Consider the following 21,882-nt stretch of genomic DNA (forward strand, 5'->3'; position numbering starts at 1 on the left):
TTGTTCACCAAAATTAACACCTTTTGCCTAATGAAAGAAAATGTAATTGTAAATGTAATTGCTCTTGAAAATATTGTAATCAAACCCCCACCTATTCAAATCCGTTTTAAACATAGAGCTTCTACTGTATGTCCTGTATCCATTAGTAAGGATTAATAAGGATTAATTTGGGCAAATTCACTAAGCAGCGAAAATACGCCTTTGCTGCACTTCGCCAGGGCGCCGCTAATTCACTAAAATCCGAAGTTGCGCTCAGGAAGGCGAACGGTAGCGAAATTTGAGCTAGAGTTAATTTGTCAAGCAAAGCGAAGTTATGCTAGCGATGCCTAATTTGCATAAGGCGCCAAGTTAAAGTACAATGGACGTATATGTAGCAGCAAATACATTACACTACACAAGCCTGGGAAAGCTTCATAAAATAAAATAGAGTTAATAATTTGCCCTACACATGTGCCCACTGTATAGTTTAGGTGCCATATGTTAGGAAATGTAGGGGGGAAGGAAGGTACCCCCAAAAAAATTTACGATTTTTCAGCCTATCAGCCTTAAAAAAGGAAAAGACTCCAGCGTTTTTTGGGACTTAGAAAAAATTTCAACTTTTTTTGAAGCAATCCCTATCTACTCTATTGCACTTCGCCTGGTCTGAGGTGGCGAAGGCAAGTTTGGCGCAAGAGGTAACGTTCAATAAAATGCGCAAGTTTGTGAATTAGCATAGTTACGTCGTCCCTTCGCCATAGCACAACTTCGTCTGGCGTAAGGGTGCGAAGTAGCGCTAGAGTAGGTCAACTTCGCTAGCGAATTTACGCCAGTGCCCATTAGTATATCGGCGAAGTAACAAAATGATGTCACGCTGGCGAATTTTCGCTAGCGTTAGTCACTTCGCCCTTTAGTAAATTTCCCACATTATATCTTAGTTGGGATCAAGTACAAGGTTCTGTTTTATTATTACAAAGAAAAAAATTATAGATTATTTGGATAAAATCGAGTCTATGGGAGATGGCCATTCCGTAATTCGGAACTTTCTGGATAACTGGTTACCGGATAACGGATCCCATACCTGTACATACATTCTGTTCATTGGAATAAGATAAAGTCAAATTATGTTTTGGTCTGTAATATTTCCCAAGCCAAAAATGCCAAAAAACACACACACATTCAGGTCACCAGGGGGACACTGGTGGAATCAGTATGTCAGGGTTTTCTAACTTAAAGGGGTGCTTCACCTTTGTTACAGTTTAGAAATATAGTAAGATAAAGTCATTTAAATCTAATCTGCAGTTTGATACAACTTAAAAAAATATTGTTTTCAAAATAACTACCTGCAAAGTAGTGCTGCAGAGATCCTTTAGTCCTCTCTGCCAGGCCAGCGGGATTGTTACTGCACATGATCACTTCATTTGCATATCCGCGATCTGATTGGATCAATCAATAGAAGAAACGGCCAGAGAAGGGGCGTGCGCAGTAGCGAGCGTTGCCTGCACCTCCCTCCTATGTGAGTCTACTGCCTGGGAAGAGAAGAAACTTGTGTAGCACTACATTTATTTGCAGGTAGCTATTTTGAAAATGATAGATTTTTTTTAATTAAAGTAAATTGCAAGTATGATTTAAATGACTATTTATGCTTCCAAACTACCGTAATAAGGTTAACCACCACTTTTAAAGAGAACATATATTATTTTTAAAAAATAATGTTATACAACTTTTAAAGGCTTATAGCATGTTCTTGACACTACAGGGGAAACCTCTACTAAAATTCAAACTCTGCATTTGCTTTATTTGGGAAATTCGTGGCAAAAATCATCTTAAATCAATTAGCAGGGTTTTAGATCATGCACCAGAGACTGGGATACACTTAGGGGGTTATTTATTAAACTCCGAATGCAAAAATTATGAATAATTTTAAATTTTTTTTTTTTAAATAAAATCAGACTTTTAAAAAAATCATGATTTTTTTCAGAATTTATTAAACCCCGAGGATGGGAAAAGTCAGAATCTGAAAATTCGGCATCTCAGACCTGTCAAGGTTGCATATAAGTCAATGGGAGAAGTCCTAATGATTTTTTTGATGTGCGCTGAGTTTTTGCCAATACCCCGAAATTTTCGGACAAAATTCTGAGTTTTCAGGTGAAAATTCCGTAAAAATCACAAATATCGGATTTTATAATTTTTTCCGGAAAGTGTATTAATAAATAAGCCCAAAAAACCCATGCGGATTTGGTCTGAGTTTTTTTTTCAGAAAATATTGAGATAAATTCAGACTTTGATAAATAACCCCCTAATACTTTGAGCAAACCTCCCAACATTTTGGAAATATATATAAGAGAGACAAAAAGATTTTCAAGGGGGACTGCAGTGATTTTTGACCATGCCCATTTGTGTGGCCACACCCCCTAATTACCATGTTAATTTTACAAAATTTGGCAGGTTATGAAAGTTTGAACACATTTCTGTGGTTTTTATGTGTTATTACAGTTTTGCTAATGAAGGTGAATTGCCCTTTAAGATGCAAGTCACAATTTCCCCAAGAGACCTGTTTATCATAAATAGTTCCAATTGTTTCTTTACTTATCTTAAATTATCACTAAAATATCCTGGGCTCTCTGCCAAAAGCCATTTAAGTTTTAGAAAGTTTGTATATTTCTTTTGGCTGTTCAGTGCAGGAGATCAAAGAGAAAATCTAAACATTTTGGGACTACGGGTTAAGTTTTCAAAATCAGAACTGTTTGGAGGTATAAATTGAGGCATATTTACAACAGTGCAAACAGTGCATTTTCCCCAGACCTGAAAATCGGATTAACCAAAATGGAGTACTTTTGGGGGGTTATTTATCAAAGTCTGAATCTATCTCAATATTTTCTGCTACAAACGCCGATCAAATCTGCTTGGGTGTTTTATGCTTATTTATTATTACATTTTCCCGAAAATTAGCTTTGCGGGGAAAAAAAACAGATTTTCACGATTTTTCCGGATTTTTTCATCCGTTTTTCACAATTTTTTCAGAATTCTCATCCGAAAACGGGGTATTGCACAAAACCCAGCGCACATCAGAAAATCATTGGGACTTCTCCCATTTACTTATATGCAACCTCGACTGGTGTGAGATGCCGGATTTTCAGATTCTGACTTTTCCATCCTCGGGTTTAATAAATTCTGAAAAATGTGTGATTTTTTAAAAGTCTGATTTTTTGTGATTTTTTTGAATTCGGAGTTTGGTAAATAATCCCCTTGGTGTATTAACTTCATATTGGCAAACAGTTGCCTCATCTCTTTGTGAAAATACGGCAATTATCAATTTAATGATTGCGCTGCATTGCAATAATTAAAATTTTACATAAATACGCAGTGTTGCCATGAAAATATGCCTGGACGTATCAGTGCAAACTTTGAGCGATGTCTTTTTTATGTTGCTGCTTTATATACAGGACTGGACATTTCTTTTTAATAGATACTGAAAAGGTAATTAACTACATGGATTAAACTATCATAAATACACTGATGAAAATAAATAGATTGATAGAAAAGTATTCCTTTTAATCAGAATATTATATAAATCACAGTCCAATGAATGCTATTTGTACCTTGTTAATTGTACTACAATGAATTACATTTACAGTACATATTGAAATATATACAAACAAAACTACAGTACCTAATAAGTTTCTGTGAATAGTCTCCTTGCTGTGATACATTTTTAGCTGCCCTACTTTATCTTCTCGTAAGCCCCCTGGCACAATGATTGTTTACATCAGATGGAGCAAGGCTACTAATTAGAGTACATTTCACAAAACATCATTGGCAAATTGTTTATCCCTAGACATCCAGCTCCCCTTTGTGTTTCTGAATAGGAAACACTGAGCAAAGATCATCCAGCATACTGATATGCCTATTTTTTAGGGATGCACCGAATTCACTATTTTGGATTTGGCCGAACCCCCGAATCCGTCGCAAAAGATTTGGCAGAATACCGAACCGAATTAGGGGTGGGAAGGGGAAAACATTTTTTACTTCCTTGTTTTGTGACAAAAAGTCCTGCGATTTCCCTGCCTGCCCCTCATTTGCATATATACGATTTGGGCGGGCAGAAGGATTCAGCCAAATTCAAATCCTGTTTAAAAAGCAGAGTCCTGGCTGAATTCTGAACAGAGTCCTGGATTTGCTGCATCCCTACTATTTTTAGGAGCGGCGTTTTTTTGCCTAATAATAGATATTTCCAATGTTTCCAATATACTTTTTTAAAGGGATACTCTCACGGGAAAAAAAAATTTCTTCAAAATGAATCAGTTAATAGTGCTGCTCCAGCAGAATTCTGCACTGAAATCCATTTCTCAAAAGAGCAAACAGATTTTTTTATATTCAATTTTGAAATCTGTCATGGGGCTAGACATATTGTCAATTTCCCAGCTGCCCCAAGTCATGTGACTTGTGCTCTGATAAACTTCAAACACTCTTTACTGCTGTACTGCAAGTTGGAGTGATATCACCCCCCCCTTTTTCCCCCCCAGAAGCCAAACAAAAGAACAATGGGAAGGTAACCAGATAGCAGCTCCCTAACACAAGATAACAGCTGCCTGGTAGATCTAAAAACAACACTCAATAGTAAAAACCCATGTCTCACTGAGACACATTCAGTTACATTGAGAAGGAAAAACAGCAGCCTGCCAGAAAGCATTTCTCTCCTAAAGTGCAGGCACAAGTCACATGACTGGGGGCAGCTGGGAAATTGACAATATGTCTAGCCCGATGTCAGATTTTAAAATTGAATATAAAAAAATCTGTTTGCTCTTTTGAGAAATGGATTTCAGTGCAGAATTCTGCTGTAGTAGCACTATTAACTGACGTGTTTTGAAAAAAACATGTTTTCCGATGACAGGATCCCTTTTATGTTTCAAAGAAATTTAGAAAGGAGTCCTGTTTAAAAGAGTGCCATAGGCATTGCTTCCAAGTGTTTCCATTATGGCTTCATCTAGACAATAAGGGCCTTATTTATCAAAATCCTAATTTAAATAAAAAAAAGTCAGACCAAACTAGAATCCACAATTGGACCTTATTTATTATTTAAAATGCACGATTTCATTGGATCGGGGACAAACTTGAGCGTAACCCGAATCATACAATATTTTTGGATTTTTTCCTGAATTGCTCGGTTTTTTTGGGGGTTTTTTCCCAAAAGCCCAGATTTTGCCGGATTATTGCCCGAGAAGTCAGAAATAGTTGGATTTTTCGGGTTAATTCCAGCTCAGACCACAGAAATAACCAAATAGCATTGGGACCTCTCCCATTGATTTATATACAACCTCACCAGGTCTGTGATACCTGATTTTTGGATTCTGACCTTTTTCATCCAATTCAAGGTTTTTTTCCCACTAAAAAGTCGGATTTTATAGTAAAAATAAATAAATAACTTTAATAAATAACCCCCTTAGAGTTGACTTGTGCTCGTCTGTTCAGGTAGGTAATTCCAGGGTAACAGGACAATATATTTAAATTAGGGATGCACCGAATCCAGGATTCAGCCTTTTCAGCAGGATTCGGATTCGGCCGAATCCTTCTGTCTGAATTTGAATCCTAATTTGCATATGCAAATTAGGGGCGGGAGGGAAATATCGAAACATCTTGTCCCAAAAAGTAAAAAATATTTTTCCTTCCCACCCCTAATTTGCATATGCAAATTAGGATTTGGTTCGGTATTCAGCCGAATCATCTGCAAAGGTTTTGGGGGTTCGACTGAATCGAAAATAGTGGACTATTTGAAAATGCATTTTTGATCTAATCTGTATTCTATTGAAGTATGTAGGGGCACATTTACTTAGCTCGAGTGAAGGAATAGAATAAAAAATACTTTGAATTTCAAAGTATTTTTTTTGGTACTTCAACCATCCAATTGGCTACTTCGACCTTGACTTCGAAACGAACGATTCAAACTAAAAATCGTTCGACTATTCGACCATTCTATAGTCTCTTTAAAAAAACTTCGACCACCTACTTCGCCACCTAAAACCTACCGAACATCAATGTTAGCCTATGGGGAAGGTCCCCATAGGCTTTCCTAGCTTTTTTTGATCAAAGGAAAATCGTTCGATCTATGGATTAAAATCCTTCAAATCATTCGATTCGAATGATTTCCTTGGATCGTACGAACAAAGGAAATCCGGTAAATCCTTCGACTTCGATATTCGAAGTCGAAGGATTTTACTTTGACAGTCAAATATCGAGGGTTAATTAACCCTCGATATTCGACCGTAAGTTAATGTGCCCCCCGGTGTAGAACTGTGTAAGTGAAAGGGCTTTCATTTTTCTCACAATCCCAAATCTTAGGGGTTCCAGAATAACTTTGTTAGGAGGAGGAGGCAGTAAATACAATTATTAGAAAGGCCTCTGTCACTTGTGGCATTTTCTCAGTGGAGAAAACACCAATATGCTCCTTGTACAATATGGCATTTGTCTGTCAGTCAGTGCTCACACAGGGTCAATTTCAGCTGGTAATATGCAAGTCTACATTTTCATGCTGGCAGAGAAACTGCCATGTGTAATATACAGTAGGCCTGACAGTTTTACACTTTTATTGAAATCTTCTTTACGCTTAACTTGGAGACGCATAAAGCAATTAGGTGTAAAGTGTGGCTCAGTTATACAAAGATCTCTCAAGCAGGGACTGATGTGAATGCTCTATAGTCTCTGTATAGTTCTGCAGAATATGCTGGTGCTGTAAAAATAAAGATAATAATAACAATGAAAGCCCAGTACTCAGCTCCTTATGGAACAACATTTCATTAGCCAAGGTCTCAACATATTAGTTTCCAGTCTGGCTGAGACTTAGAGAAAAAGAGCCACAATTTAAAGTGCCCTATTATTTACACAATCCATCTACTCTTCACACACAAGAAAGGCAACACTGTTCTTGGTGTTATTTTAATCTTGAATTAAATACTTGACTGGCATATTAAAAAAAAAAAAAGTCTGTTTCAGGGTCGTGTCAGCTGCAATTATCACAAAAGCCTCCGCGATTATTTAGTAAATAAGAATATGAATCATTGCTGTTTAAGTAGATATTGTGTGCGATAGTGATGTGCACCCGACCCTAACCCGCCCTGCACCGACCCGCGCCCGCCCACACCCTCTTCCGGGGGTCCTTTTATAGACCCGGCCTGCCCCGCCCCGCTGATGACGTCACAATGATGTCACAAAAGGGGCAGACGCGAGAGTATAAAACAGGAACCCGGAAGTCGGATGCCGGCATTTGAAGGTGGCGGGCAGGGAGAGCAGGCGAAGAGCTCAACCCGCAACCCGCGGGGAGCACTGTGAGGTCGACCCGAACCCGCCCGACCTGCGGATCCCACGGGTATCGGGTCGGCCCACACATTACTAGTGTGCGACCTTGTTCTGAAGTGATGATAGAATGGGAGAAGATTGTAACAAGGAGCGGATGAGTTAATAAACGTTAACACTAAAATATTGTAATATTATACATTTTTAATAACAACTGTTGATCTCTAGTGATGGGCGAATTTGTCATGTTTCGCTTTGCCGAAATATTTTTCCCGCAACCCGCCCGCACCGGCGTCCATTTTTATGGACACCGGTGAATTTTCGAGACAGGTTCACAATTTATTCGCTAGCAGCCAATCGTGCGAATTCGCGCCTGCCGAATAAATTCGCCCATCACTACTAGTTACTGAAGAAACACATTCTCCAGTCCTTGGATACCTTTTTATCACTGACATGCTTTCATGCACATAGGACATATATTCTGTAAAACATAGGACTAATAAAGAAGCTCCCAATGCAATTAGCTCAGGCTTTATTTCTGTAGTCTCATGGGGGCCCAAAATGGTTGCACAGGAATTCATTGAGCAAGAGCTATTACTAGCATATACAAATATAATAGATGAACACAGAAGTTTTCCAATGAAGCATTTCAAGTCATTTTGGTTTTTCCCCTTGGGTATTGTCACGGCAATTACCTTTCTGCAATAAAAACAGCAGCCATGTGTTATTATTACCCTACAGGGATGCGGTAAGAGCAGGTCGTTGTAATCGCTCAGCCACCATAATCACCGTATTCTAAATTCAGAGACTCTCCATTCTGCTTTCTCTCCACTGTATTTCCTTTTCAGCCAACATTTACACTAAAGCAAAGAATGTGACCTGTTACTCTAATACAACAGCTAATGGGAAACAGCAAAAAAAACAACCATTATTATCGAAGTAATTATAATATTAAATGGGAGGAGGAAGGAGCTGGTATTGGTCAGATATTATTATCAAGTGCTTCAATGGAATGCCACCGAATATCAAAATATAGTTATATCTGTTGTCTCAATACAGATTTCTTTTGAAAAATTGGGGTTGATCTTTACACATATGTTGCTGTATTTGAGTGGTTACTACTTAAGGGGCAGATTTAGCAAGGTCCGAATTTCGAGGTGTTTTTTTAAACTCCCATCAACTCGAAATTCGAATAAAAAAAGACCAACTGAAGTTCATTAAAAAAAAAAATTTGAATATCGAGTGAAAAGGCTGTATTCGATCATTTTAATCTAATTCGGATCGTATTGAAAAAAAAAAAACACCAATGACTCAAAATAGGTTCTAGGAGGTCCCACATAGGCTAAAACAGCAATTTGTCAGGTTTTAGAAATACAGCCTTTTCACTCAAAGTTGTTTTTTTTTTTTAATAAATTGCACTATTACTTCAAATCACACAATTTGAATTCGGCTGAATACGGACCTCTTCGTTCGAAAACGGACCTATTTGGCCAAAAATAGACAGATTTAATTTCTGTTGGTCTTTTTGAATTCGAATTTCTACGTTTTTCAACTTCGAACTTCGAACCCTTAAAATTAGCTTGAAATTCTAATTTAAAAATTAGATTTTTCAATTGCATTGAAGTCAATGGGTGACAATTTTTCTTTTTTTGACGTGCAACTATTTTTTCACCCATTGAGGTCTATGGATGTCTTTTTAGAATTTGGACTATTCTCTAGATTTTTCAATTCGACCCTTGATAAATCTGCCTCTTATAGTGATGGGCAAAACCAGGGGTGTCCAAACATTTTGCAACGAGGTCCAGATTTAGTGAGGTGAAAATGTGTGAGTGCCGACCATTCAGCCTGACATCCATTCCGCTTGTGATCAGGATCATTCACTCCTGGAGATGGACGCGTACACGGCGTTTAGGAAGTGAAAAAGCGGAGTCTGTTTGGACTTATTGAACCTCATTTAAACAAGGAATCGCTTAGCCGTAGCAGTAATATTTGGGCACATTAGTGAAATGAACGTAGTGACGCCATACGTCTTTAGTTTACTGTACTGGTAGTGATGGGCGAATTTGCGTCGTTTCGCTTCGCCGAAAAATTCGCGAATTTCGCGTGAAATTCGCGAAACGGCGAAAAATTCGCGAAACGGCGCCGGCGTCTCGTTTTTGACGCCGGCGCCCGTTTTTTACACCGGCGCCCGTTTTTCCGACGCCGGCGCCCGTTTTTGACGCCGGCGTCCGTTTTTTCGATAAAAAAAAATTTGACGCCGGCGAATTTTTTTCCGCGAATTTTCACAGGCGTTTTGCGAATTTATTCGCCTGACGCGAATCGCGCAAATTCGCCGCGAATTCGCGCCTGGCGAATAAATTCGCCCATCACTATGTACTGGCCATCAGTAAATCTATTGACACCTTCAGCCCTAAAGCACACAGGCATCAGTATTGACCAAGTGGCAGATCATTTCACTAATGTGCCCAAATATTAGTTACAGCTACGAGATTCCTGATCACACTGTGCTGGGGGCCACATTATTGTTAATTTCATGATAATTATAGTGTAAATTTGAAAATGGGCTGCAATTGGCCCCCGGGCCTGACTTTGGACATACCTGGGCAAAATGGACCCGTATCAGTTTGCTGAAAATTCATAAAACCGCAAAAAATGTGCCAAATGCATTGAAGTCAATGGGGCGACAATGTTTTATTGTTGCGCAACAGTTTTTTTGACTCATTGAGGTCTATGGACGCCTTTTTTGGGGTAATACCTGGCTAAAAATTTCGCTCATCACTACACATTAAATATAAAAGCTTCTTTTGTTACATGACTTCTAAGTACCTTGTAATATTAAGCATTTTCCAGCAGCTGCAAACTGACTATGATGAATGGAAAGTCCATAAGTGAGTAGCAGAGGTATAGTGCATAGGTGGCGAACTAGGCAATTACTATGAAAATAGAGCAAGCTGTTATTTGGAAACACAACATATGAATGGAACTGAATTATTGCTCCCAGTGATTCCTTTACACGAAGGGAAACAACATCCCAAATAGCAAGAGTCAGTTGAACTAGAAAAAACAATGGAGAGAATATTAATGCCCCTGCGTGGAGTGCAGTAACTCTGGGACTTGCTTAAAGTACAGTTCTGGTGCCCCTTGGTACCCAAACAGTGTCATGGCACTATAGGTATGGGGCCTGTTATGTAGAATGCTCTGGACCAGGGGGTTTCTGGATAATGGATTTTTCTGTAATTTGGATCACTGGAGAGATTTTGTATGGATGAATGGTCAAAAATACCGCCATCCAGATTCCAGACACTCATCAAAGGCTATAGGAGGCGTCTAGAGGCTGTTACATTTGCAAAAGAAGACGCGACTAAGTATTGATGTAATATCTCTGTTGGGGTGCCCACATTTATGCACCTGTCTAATTTTTTTATAATGCATATTGCATTTTTTCTGTTAATCCAATCAACTTTATGTCACTGCTGAAATACTACTGTTTCCATAAGGCATGTTATATATTAAAAGGAAGTTGCTACTTTGAAAGCTCAGCCAATGATAAACAAAACTCCAAAGAATTAAGAGGGGTTCCCAAACTTTTTCATATGACTGTATTAGGCATAGCAAAAACTAGATTTAAGCTGCCTCGATAAGCTGTTTTTTTATGCGTGCTTCACAATCATTTTGGATAATGATGTAGCACTTATAGATGCTAAGGAGATGATATGCCATGATTTCCAGCAGGTCTCGGAGTTGAAGTGGTGTAAGGGGAGTCGCAGTGTGCATGCAAATTTCTTATTCTCAAGAAGACAATCAGGGACTTGATTCAGAGATTGTCTCATATGTTTAAACCTGTGAAAGAAAAAGACTAAAACTAAATAAATACAATTAGACACTGTAAGCAAAGTATTGAGTGGAGCAATAACGTAGGGATGAAATTGCCTCTAATTTGTACAGATGCTCTTCATGGTTTTTACTTGGCATGAAAAATGTTATTTTCTGGTCCAGGTGTGTCCTTTTTAATCCACTTTCCCTTTGTGTAAAAAAAATTGCAACTCATTGTCATGTGTTTAGGAAGTTACTTTCCTAGTTGCACATTTCAGTCGAGTGATATGCACTTTTATGTGTGAATTTGTCATAGGATGAAGGTATGAAAGAAGTACAGCAAGAGAAAAGGACACCATGCAAACCAGGATACCGTATATACTCGTGTATAAGCCGACCCGTGTATAAGCCGAGGTACCTAATTTTACCTACAAAAACTGGGAAAACTTATTGACTCGCGTATAAGCCTAGGGTGAGAAATAAAGCTAAAGACTCTCTGTGTCTCACTTCTGTGTGCTATGCTCACTGAAACAACACTTCAGTGACAACTCTCAGAGTCACGTGACTCCCCTCCCCCTCCTCACCTGCAGGTCCTGTACAGAGATCTCCATGTTGGTGAGGTACAGGTAAGGGACTCCACTGCCGGCTCCCTTAAGTATGCTTAAGTATGCTTAAAGCGATTCTGACACGTTCCTATAAAAATCATAGGAACGTGTCAGTATGAAGAAAATGCTGCACATAAAATATTTCTGCAATATTATGCTGCACATACCGGTAAAATATTTCCTGCAAAGGCCCCCCCCGCAAATCCGCCCCCAGCCCTGCGCACCTTTCTCAGCTGAATCGGTTCCTGCACTGACTGATCTTCCGGGTTGCTTCACTGACGCAGGGCTGGGGGCGGAGTGATCCTTCCATAGGCTGAGCACATACCGGTAAAATATTTCCTGCAAAGGCCCCCCCCGCAAATCCGCCCCCAGCCCTGCGCACCTTTCTCAGCCGAATCGTTCCTGCACTGACTGATCTTCCGGGTTGCTTCACTGACGCAGGGCTGGGGGCGGAGCGATCCTTATATGCGTCAGTGAAGCAACCCGGAAGATCAGTCAGTGCAGGAACCGATTCAGCTGAGAAAGGTGCGCAGGGCTGGGGGTGGATTTGCGGGGGGGGCCTTTGCAGGAAATATTTTACCGGTATGTGCAGCATAATATTGCAGAAATATTTTATGTGCAGCATTTTCTTCATACTGACACGTTCCTATGATTTTTATAGGAACGTGTCAGAATCGCTTTAAGCATACTTCCGGGGTTCTGCAGGGGTTCTGCAGGTCAGAAGCTGCCGGTCGGAAGCGCATCAGTAACTGACCCGCGTATAAGCCGAGGCAGCGTTTTTCAGCTTGTTTTGGGTGCTGAAAAACTCGGCTTATACGCGAGTATATACGGTAAGTCCTACATTCATTTCTGATGTTTATGTATTGCTTCAACATACAATCCACCTTCCAAGGAGTTGTATTTTTTCAGATTTAGCCCCACTTAGAGTCTCTGGGGCAAATTTACGAAAGGGCGAAGTGGCTAACGCTGGCGAAATTTCGCTAGCGAAGGAGATAGACTCTGGCACTACTTCGCACTCTAACGCCAGACGAATTTTCAAAAATTCACTAGGATTTTGATTTTACTGACCGTTACCTCTATCGCCAGACTTGCCTTCGCCACCCCAGACCAGGCAAAGTGCAATGGAGTAGATAGGACTTACTTGAAATTTTGTTGAAAATTTTTCTAAGTCCCAAAAAACGCTAGCGTCTTTTCCTTTTTTCAGGGTTATTTCTGCCCAAAATACTGTGCAATACTAAGGCATTGCCTTTTTTTTCACTGATCAGCTATTTAAAGAAGACAGAATATGAAAAAAACCTGACAGTAATGACCTTAAAGGAGAAGGAAAGGCTAAAATTAAGTAAGCTTTATCAGAAAGGTCTAAAAAACACCAGCAATAAAAATAAGATTAGCAACAATATCAAAGCCTTGCACTGTATTTTTTTTTCTGTTGCTCAGAGTCCTCTGTCAAAAGAAACACTGCATTTCTTTCCTTCTATTGTGTACTCATGGGCTTCTGTATCCGACTTCCTGTTTTTAGCTTGAACCTCCAGGGCTTGGAATTGAGCATGCTCAGTTTGCTCCTCTCCCTCCCTTTTCCCTCCTCCCCATTCTGCTGTAATCTGAGCCCAGAGCTATGAGCAGCAAGGAGAGACTCAGGCAGGAAGTGATGTCACACCAAGCAAATATGGCAGCTGCTATCCTAAACAAACAGAGAGAGGTTCTGGAGCTTTTTCCTTGTGTATGGTTACGCATTCTACAGAATAAGTATAGCATTCTATCTTGTACTATTGTGGCTAATCTATTGGCAATAAACTCCCTCGGTAGCTTTTCTTCTCCTTTTACCATAATGCACTTTTAAGGATTTAATGGATGGAAAGATCAAGTTTAAAAAGCCAGTTAGATCAGATCATTTTTGGACACATCAGTAGCATCGTTGGAGTGAATTTTCAGACAAAGTCTTTATGTAAAGGGGTTGTCCACCTTTAAGTTAACTTTTAGTATGATGTAAAGAGTGGTATTTTTAGACAATTTTTTGACATATTTGTGGTTTTTTAGTTATTTAGCTTTTTATTCAGCAGCTCTACGGTTTGCAGTTTCAGCGATCTGGTTGCTAGGGTCCAAATTACCCATGCACTGAATTGAATATGATACTGGAATATGAATAGGAGAGGCCTGAATAGAAAGACAAGTCATAAAAAAACATTACATTTGTAGCTTTACAGAGCATTGACGGGGTCAGTGACTCCCATTTGAAAGCTGGAAAGATTTCGAAGAAGGCGGCAAATAATTAAAAAACTAAAAAAAATGAATAATGAAGACCAATTAAAAAGTTGCTGAGAGTAGGCCATTTTAATTTTATAATATACAAGTTAACTTAAAGGTGAACTACCCCTTTTAAAAAACGTTTGAGACGCATTATATGTTTCCTTTATTTTGGTCTATTTCAGTATATTTCTCAGGTCAGTAATACAGAAGGGGTTATTTATAAAATATGGTTGTTAAGAGAAAGAAGCCCAGGCATTTAAGAACAGAAAGACAAAATATAAACTGCTGAGAGCATGGCAGTAACATACAATAAAACACAGTTTGTGAAAAAGACCAAGACAATTTCCGGAGGCAGGAAGGGAGAAGGGGATATATATAGAAATAATTCAAATTCAGTGCTATTAACAGAGATAAAAGTGCCAAATGTTGTCTCAGATAACATACGTTCCACCATGCTCCTTTCCTGAAACACCTAAAACCTCCCGGAAACTGCAGTTTCTCTTTAAATAAGTGCACTGGTTCCCAAAGCCTGTACTTGCCATTATTGCTTTATGTCACATTGACAGAAATGATTTCAAATCCTATTGAGGACAGGATTAGTGATTCTTTTTAAAGGATTTCATTCCTGGATTGACCTAGAATTCTATTTAATGATCAGAACTATATATAATTTTGGTCGTGAGGGGTTGGTTCTTTTCATTCACATGCGCAAAGAATCCAGCAGCTGGTTGCTGTGATATACTGTATGTTTAAAATGCCATACCTATTAAACAAAGGAATAAAAATGACTGCCGGTAGAAATGAAGCGTGGCATAATGCGCAGAAAAACACTTGTCAGTGGCTTATAATTATTGTGCAGAAATACATGTTCCATTTCTAAATTCGGATGATATTTTCCTCCCACTAATTTCGAACTATCCATTTCTTACATGGACATTGGGAAGACTCAATATTTGAAGACTCAAATATATGTAGGTCACAGACTTCATAGTTACTTCCAGTACAGTACACTCCAGCATCATCCCTAAAGAAAAAGGAGAATTCTCTCTATATATGACGAATACGGAATGGAAACTCCTCGGCTGGATTTCTGCAATTTCCCAGGATTTTAAATGTCAACTTAAAAAATATTTTGAACTGTTGAATTCCATGAAATGTGTCTTTTTTTTTTTATATAGTGATTGTAAAAAAGGATATTTACCTGTGTGTTTCTACCAGTAATGAGTCCTGTTGCTTATGTTTTATCTACAACTACTGTACCTTGAAGCCAGGGCTGCTGTATGAAAGTAGGAGAAAGGCTTCTGTGTTTAGATTGTAAGCTCTTGGACCCCTAGGCCTGTTCCGACACTCAGAACACCAAGAGCCGGGTTCAAGGGGGAGGGGCAGCATCAGAAAAGCCACTGACGACTGATAGAAACAAATGATATTTGCAAAAGAATTTGCAATCAGCATTATAAGGGCCACTTGTCTGGGTGGGGGCGGAACCTAGATAAAATAATTCCTCCCAATATTTCAAAATGAAATTGGGAAGTATGGATACAAGCACAAAGGGCAAAATATATTGTTAAACCGCTGTTAGATAATTTCAGTAGATATCAGGAATATATTGTAGCCTTTCAACCCCATAAAAGTTAAAAGGGTTGTTCACCTTTAAATTAACTTTTAGTATGATGTAGCGAGTGATATTCTGCAGTTGGTTTTCTTGTTTTATTATTTGTGTTTTTTTGAGTTATTTAGCTTTTTTTTTCAGCAGTAGTGATGGGTGAATTTATTCGCCAGGCATGGATTCGCGGCGAATTTCCGCATTTCGCCACCTTTGAATTGTTTCGAGAAACTGCTGCAAAAATTCGCAAAAAAATTTGCTGCAACAAAACATTGTTGCACCTCAAAATAATTTTGACGTCCATTGACTTTAATGCATTTGGACAAAAAAGCCGCACATGTAAAAATTTTGCGCGCATAAAAATTGTTGACTTCAATGCATTTTACAAATTTTCCGGAGTTTCAAGAATTTTTCCGCGAAGCGAAACAGAACAGATTCGCCCATCACTATTCAGCAACTCTGCAGCAGCACTGATTTGAATAAGGGACTGGAAAATGAATAGGAGAGGGTCTGAATAGAAAGATGAATTATAAAAAGTAGTAATAACATTACAGAGCATTTGTTTTTGAGATGCCCATTTGAAAACTGGAAAAGAATCAGAAGAAAGAAAAAATTAAGGGTAACCGAAAAGTTGCTTACCCATTCTATAATACCAAAAATTAGCTTAATGTTCAACAACCCCTCTTTAAAGTTTAATGTCATTCTGGAAAGTTGTAGGTTACATATCCTTGATATACAGTATGCTTTCCTCAAAAAATAGGGACCCCAGACTCCTGCATTGCCCTCTGGTGTCGTACTCTGCTCAGAGCTTTTGTAGTGTTTCTAGAGGAACATTATTATCCTCTATATATTATAAACGCTATCCCAAATGATTCCCCTGACACAGATGATGTTGCTGAGCTTTCCACTGCTGGTCATAACCTCATATTAAAAATCGGAAAAATCTGCTGAGCCTCAGGTTCTGAAGTAGGTTGTGGAAGTGCTTAAGAGATATGAGGAGATGTGGCATATTATAACATTTATTCCAACTTTCTTCTTGTAACTTTAACTGGTCAGCTTTTAGCCTGTGGGAGGATCTCGTTAAAATAAAGATACTGTGGGTTTTAGGTGCGTAAAACTGCCTATAATTAACCTTGCTTTTAGATTCTCATTTTTAATAGACGAATTGGGTGATACTGTTAATGGCGCTGTGTATTATAGCCCTGGTGTTAGTAAAGTTGCTCTTATATTTATGGCTTGGGGGTGGGTGTTAGACAAATAACCTGGTATTAAATAGATACAGGTATGGGATCCGTTATCTGTAGAGCTCCGAATTACAGAATGGCCATCTCCTACAGACTCAATTTTATCCAAATAATCCAATTTTTTAAAAATGATTATTTCCCTTTTCTCTGTAATAATAAAACAGTAGCTTGTACTTGATCCCAACTAAGATATAATTAATCCTTATTGGAAGTAAAACCAGCCTATTTGGGTTTATTTAATGTTTAAATGATTTTCTAGTAGACTTAGGGCTAGTCCACATGAGGAGATTCGGGGAGATCTTGTCGCCTGGCGACTAATTGCCTCATCGTTTGAGCAACTATCTCCCCGAACTGCCTCTGCGTTTTTCCCCATAGGTTACAATGCAAAGTCGCCTGCGCTAATGCACACGCGGCAATGCGTTTTCTATAGTCGCCCGAAGTTGCCTCAGTGAGGCAACTTTGCATTGTAACCTATGTGGAAAAAACGCCAAGGCAGTTCGGGGAGATAGTCGCTCAAAAGACGAGGCGATTAGTCGCCAGGCGACAAAATCTCCCCGAATCTCCTTGTGTGGCCTTACCCTAATGGTATGAAGATCCAAATTATGGAAAGATCCATTTTCCAGAAAACCCCAAGTTCCTGAGCATTCTGGATGACAGGTCCCATACCTGTACTAAATAGACATTTTCAGCACCATAAGCTGCAAATTAATTTGCTGGCACATTCTATAGTTGTTTTAACACATTGCCTGCCACCTTGGCTTGCATTACTCTGCATCGCCATCCTCTGCCTTTCAGACAGTTTGTAAATAGATAAATATCACCCATATGGGATCTCACCTAAGAGGATAAAACCAAAAAATATGATAACATGCAGCATAGTGTCACATCCCCAGTGTCAGACTGGGACACCAGGGGCCCACCCAAAAACCTTAGACCAGGGGCCCACTGTCTAGTACTGTTATTCTTCCTCTCTAGTCCCCTAGTCTCTTTTCTTTACATCCTATAATCTATTATTCCAACTATTTAGCCTCTTTGTTCTCATATAAATAGGGAATGACCATGAAATAGGCCAAATGTTTAGCAGCATGACGGACCACTGATACCTGGGCCCACCGGGAGTTTTCCTGGTATCCCCGTGGGCCAGTCGGACACTGCACATCCCCTTGCTTATATAATCCAAATTACCTGCCACCAAACAGATTTTGGTAAAAAAAAAACACGTACTGCTTTTGTTGGGCTCTTGTGAGCAATCATGGAAACACAAACAGAAAAGTCTTATTGTTTTGTGAGCAAAAACCTAATTTTGTTTTTGTTGGTTGGCTTTTTTTTCCTATTTAATTTCTCCTCCAAGGACTGGTAGTTTCTCTGTTCAATGTTATTTCATCATCTGAACTATCTATCATGGATCCTAATTACTTCATTCCACCCTAATTACAGGAACTATGTTCCTCTACTGGCAAATATGATTAATTACCGCAAATATAAACTGAGTCATGCTGCCACATAGACTGCCCAAAAGTAAAGTTCACTAGGCAACCCTTGAAAAATGATGTCACCTAAAGAAACTTAATTTTACATGATCTTCTGCATTGACACTGCCCAGCCTGCAGCCTTTCAACTCCCAGCAAGCTCCAGCATCAGTTATCTAGCTTGCTTATTCTGAAAACTGAGACAATTTGCAATTGGTTTTTATTATTTACGCTTTTTTTCAGCAGCTCTCCAGTTTGCAATTTCAGCAATCTGGTTGCTAGGGTCCAAATTACCCTAGAAACCATGCACTGATTTAAATTAGAGACTGGAATATGAATAGAAGAGGCCTGAGTAGAAAGATGAGTAATAATAATACATTTGAAGCCTTACAGAGCATTTGTTTTTACATGGGGGTCAGTGACCCCCATTTGAAAGTTCATAAGAAGGCAAATCACTCAAAAACAATAAAAAATATATACTGAAGACCAATTGAAAAATTGCTTAGATTTGGCCAGTCTATATCATACGAGTTAATTAACTTACAGGTAAACCACCCCTTTAAAGGGGTTCACCTTCAAACACTTTTTTTTTTCCAGCTCACATGGTTTCAGATTGTTCCCCAGAAATAAAGACTTTTTCAATTACTATTTGTGACTGTTTTTCTAATATTGAAGTGTAAAGTTTCATTTTTCACCCTCTAAAGCAGCTTTAGGATGGGAGGGGGGTCGCTGACTCTTTAACTGTTCCAAATTGTTATATTTTGGGGGTTATTTATCAAGGTCCGAATTTATCTCAGTATTTCTAATATCAAACTTCGAGCTACTCCGAATTCCCAAATGGACCTTATTTAAGAAGAAAAAAGCCTGAAAAAAATAGGGTCGGGCAAAACTCTGGAGCTTTCCCCGAAAACTCAAAATTGTTAGTTTTTTGCTCCTAATCCCCGAAATCATTGGATATCAGTACGGACATCAGCGCAGACCCCATTGACTTATACAGGACCTCGAGAGCTTTTAGTTGCCGGGTTTTTGGACTCTGAGTTTTCATACCATCGGACTTTAATAGGTGACCAAACCTGTAACAAACTTTGCACCACTTATTATATAACCCATTAAATATTGTTTGTGTGCACTTCTATGAAACAGAGGTATCCCATCAATGTAAACCTCCAGTAATATCCCAATTTTATCCCAGTTTTTATTACAGCACATACTTGTCATGGATCCCTCTCCCCAGATCTCCTAAACCTTCAGCAATTTTTCTGGCAAAGCACTAACTTTATGGGGGTTATTTATTAAAGTCTGAATGCCAAGATTTGAGTTTTGTTACTATAAAAATACTGGGGAATAAAATTAGAATTTTTTGGAATTTATTAAACCCAGAGGGTGTTAAAAGTCTGAATAAAAAAGTACTCCAACTCAGACCCGCCGAGTTCATGTAGAAGTCAATGGGAGAAGTCCCGAAGATATCCAGATCTGCACTGGGTTTCGTGCAATAATCCTATGATTATTTGAAAAAAATCTGAAATTTCAGGCGTCAAATACGAAAAATTTGTACAATTCAAAGTTTTTTCCCGGACAGGAAATTTTCGGGAAAATGCATTGATAAATAAGGGGAAAAACCTGTGCGGATTTGGTCAGAGTATCTTTCAGAAAATAATGAGATATTTTTTTGCAGTAGCAAGGAAAGGACGTACTGTAGTTCCAGGTAGTGGTTCTAAATGATGAATATAAAGTAGACCTAGGTATACGTGGATGTTTGAACGCCTGCCAATCTACTTTCCTTCAGAGGCACAAAAGTGCTTTTACTTCTGGATATTTAGATCTACATGGGTCAGTAGTGCAGGCTGATGTGTCAGTCTTACTGATCTCCTCTTTCCACATCAGCGCAACGTTCGGTACTTCTGATCAGTCAAATGCATTTATTAAACATTTTGTTTGGCAGAATTATAGAATCCCTGATAAAATATTCCGTATGCATGAATACAAAGGAGTGTGCTGTGCCAAGGTGTAAGTGTACAAACAACATGCATAAAAAAGAGCTGCCATTTGCATCAATTATATTTATTCAAAATAAAAATGCAAACGTTTAAATATTTGGTTTGTATTAGATGCCCTGAAATCTCTATGTAAGGCTGTTTCTCAATTCACATTGTCGATAAGAACAATAAATGATGGTAATAAAAATGTTTTCCTGTCCTTACCTAGATACAGTAGCGGAAAGAAATGAACTGAGGGAGCACATATATCCGAAGCTGAGAGAATTCTGCAGAGAGAACTATGGAATGGAGTTTCAGGTAATTCCAAGTGGAAAATCCAATGAACCTAATTGGTTGAGTTTATTACAAAGATTATTTGTTTTAAATTACTAAATCATTGTTTGTAGAGCATTGTAATGCTTTCACTTGTACAAAAGCAGAGAACGGGGGGGGGGGATTCACTACATACCAGTTTGTTCTGTATGTTCATAAAACAGACAGTCTCTTGGCACCATGGCAGACCTGAATCCTGAAAAATTAAGTAAAGCGGTTTGGCAATCACATAGCTAAGCTTGTTTAGTACTCTGGGATGAATACCATCCGTTCCTGGATCTTTGTTCATCTCTACATTTTCTACTCTCTTTTGAATTTCCTCTTGCGTGAACTATGCATTATTTGTTGTATTACAAAATTGAGACTATTAAGAAGGAAACCTTCATTAGCTGGTTTGGTTGTGTAGAGAGAAGAAAAATAACAGTTCAGAATCTTTGCTTTTTCTCTGTTCTCAACCAGCTGACTCCCCCTCTGAAACTGTCAGGTTATAACTTTTGAATAAAAATAATGATAAGTGTTCATAGCAAAGCAAGACTGTCAAACATGTAATTATTTAAAGGAGCACTAAAACATAACTAAAGAAGTAGGGCAGAAATGTTAGATGTTATATCTTGGGCTTCTATACCAGCCCAAGGTAGTGAATGTGAAGTAATTTGTGATGATCCCTAAGCTTAGCTTCTTAACAGCTGCCCAGATCACACTGAGCAGGTGCAGTGTCACTGGCAATCCCAACAAAATCCAAGATGGTGAGCTCCTGTGGCAACTTTGAAGTTCTGGATCAATACTACTATAGAGATTCTGAGTTTAGTGTATAAAATATGGCATTTCTAGCTTTCTTCATTTTTAGGTTTAAGTTATATTATACAAAGGATTGTATTGGACTGATCCTTTAATACATGCATGGCCTATGTTAGTTTTGATATTATCTGAGAATCAGTAGCAGATTGTATATTGTCTGTGCCTGTGCTGTTGGAATGGCAATTTGATGACATTAATTCATGGTGCTGAGACAGCTATATACAAGGAACATTGGCAGGATCAGATGGAGCACTGTCTATCAGTTCCCATGGTAAATATGCTGCATTTGGCACCCATTAATGTCTAGACACATAATGCCAGGGGTTTACAAAGTCACAGTTAAAGACCAAGATAACCCAAACACTTTGTACTACTTTGCTGATCAAAATTTTTAGTTGCAAGAGAAGACATTAACATGGCACTGTACCTTCAAGATCTCTCAGCACTTAGAACGGAAGTTTTTGGTCAGTTCCCCTCCCCCCAAATAACAAGGTTACATATATAATAACATTGTCATAACAGCCACTC

At 38.7% G+C, this 21,882-nt stretch overlaps 1 protein-coding gene across 1 annotated transcript in view; it reads left to right on the forward strand.

The window, feature by feature from the left end:
* Positions 1-21,882, forward strand: part of nwd2.S (NACHT and WD repeat domain containing 2 S homeolog) — a 94,212-nt gene that overhangs the window by 30,052 nt on the left and 42,278 nt on the right. Inside the window, exon 2 of the mRNA XM_018243086.2 lies at positions 20,453-20,541. Coding sequence (XP_018098575.1) covers positions 20,453-20,541 — 89 coding nt within the window. The remainder of the gene's footprint in view (positions 1-20,452; positions 20,542-21,882) is intronic.

The sequence above is a fragment of the Xenopus laevis genome, chromosome 1S (assembly GCF_017654675.1).
Source record: "Xenopus laevis strain J_2021 chromosome 1S, Xenopus_laevis_v10.1, whole genome shotgun sequence".
Lineage (NCBI taxonomy): Eukaryota > Metazoa > Chordata > Amphibia > Anura > Pipidae > Xenopus > Xenopus laevis.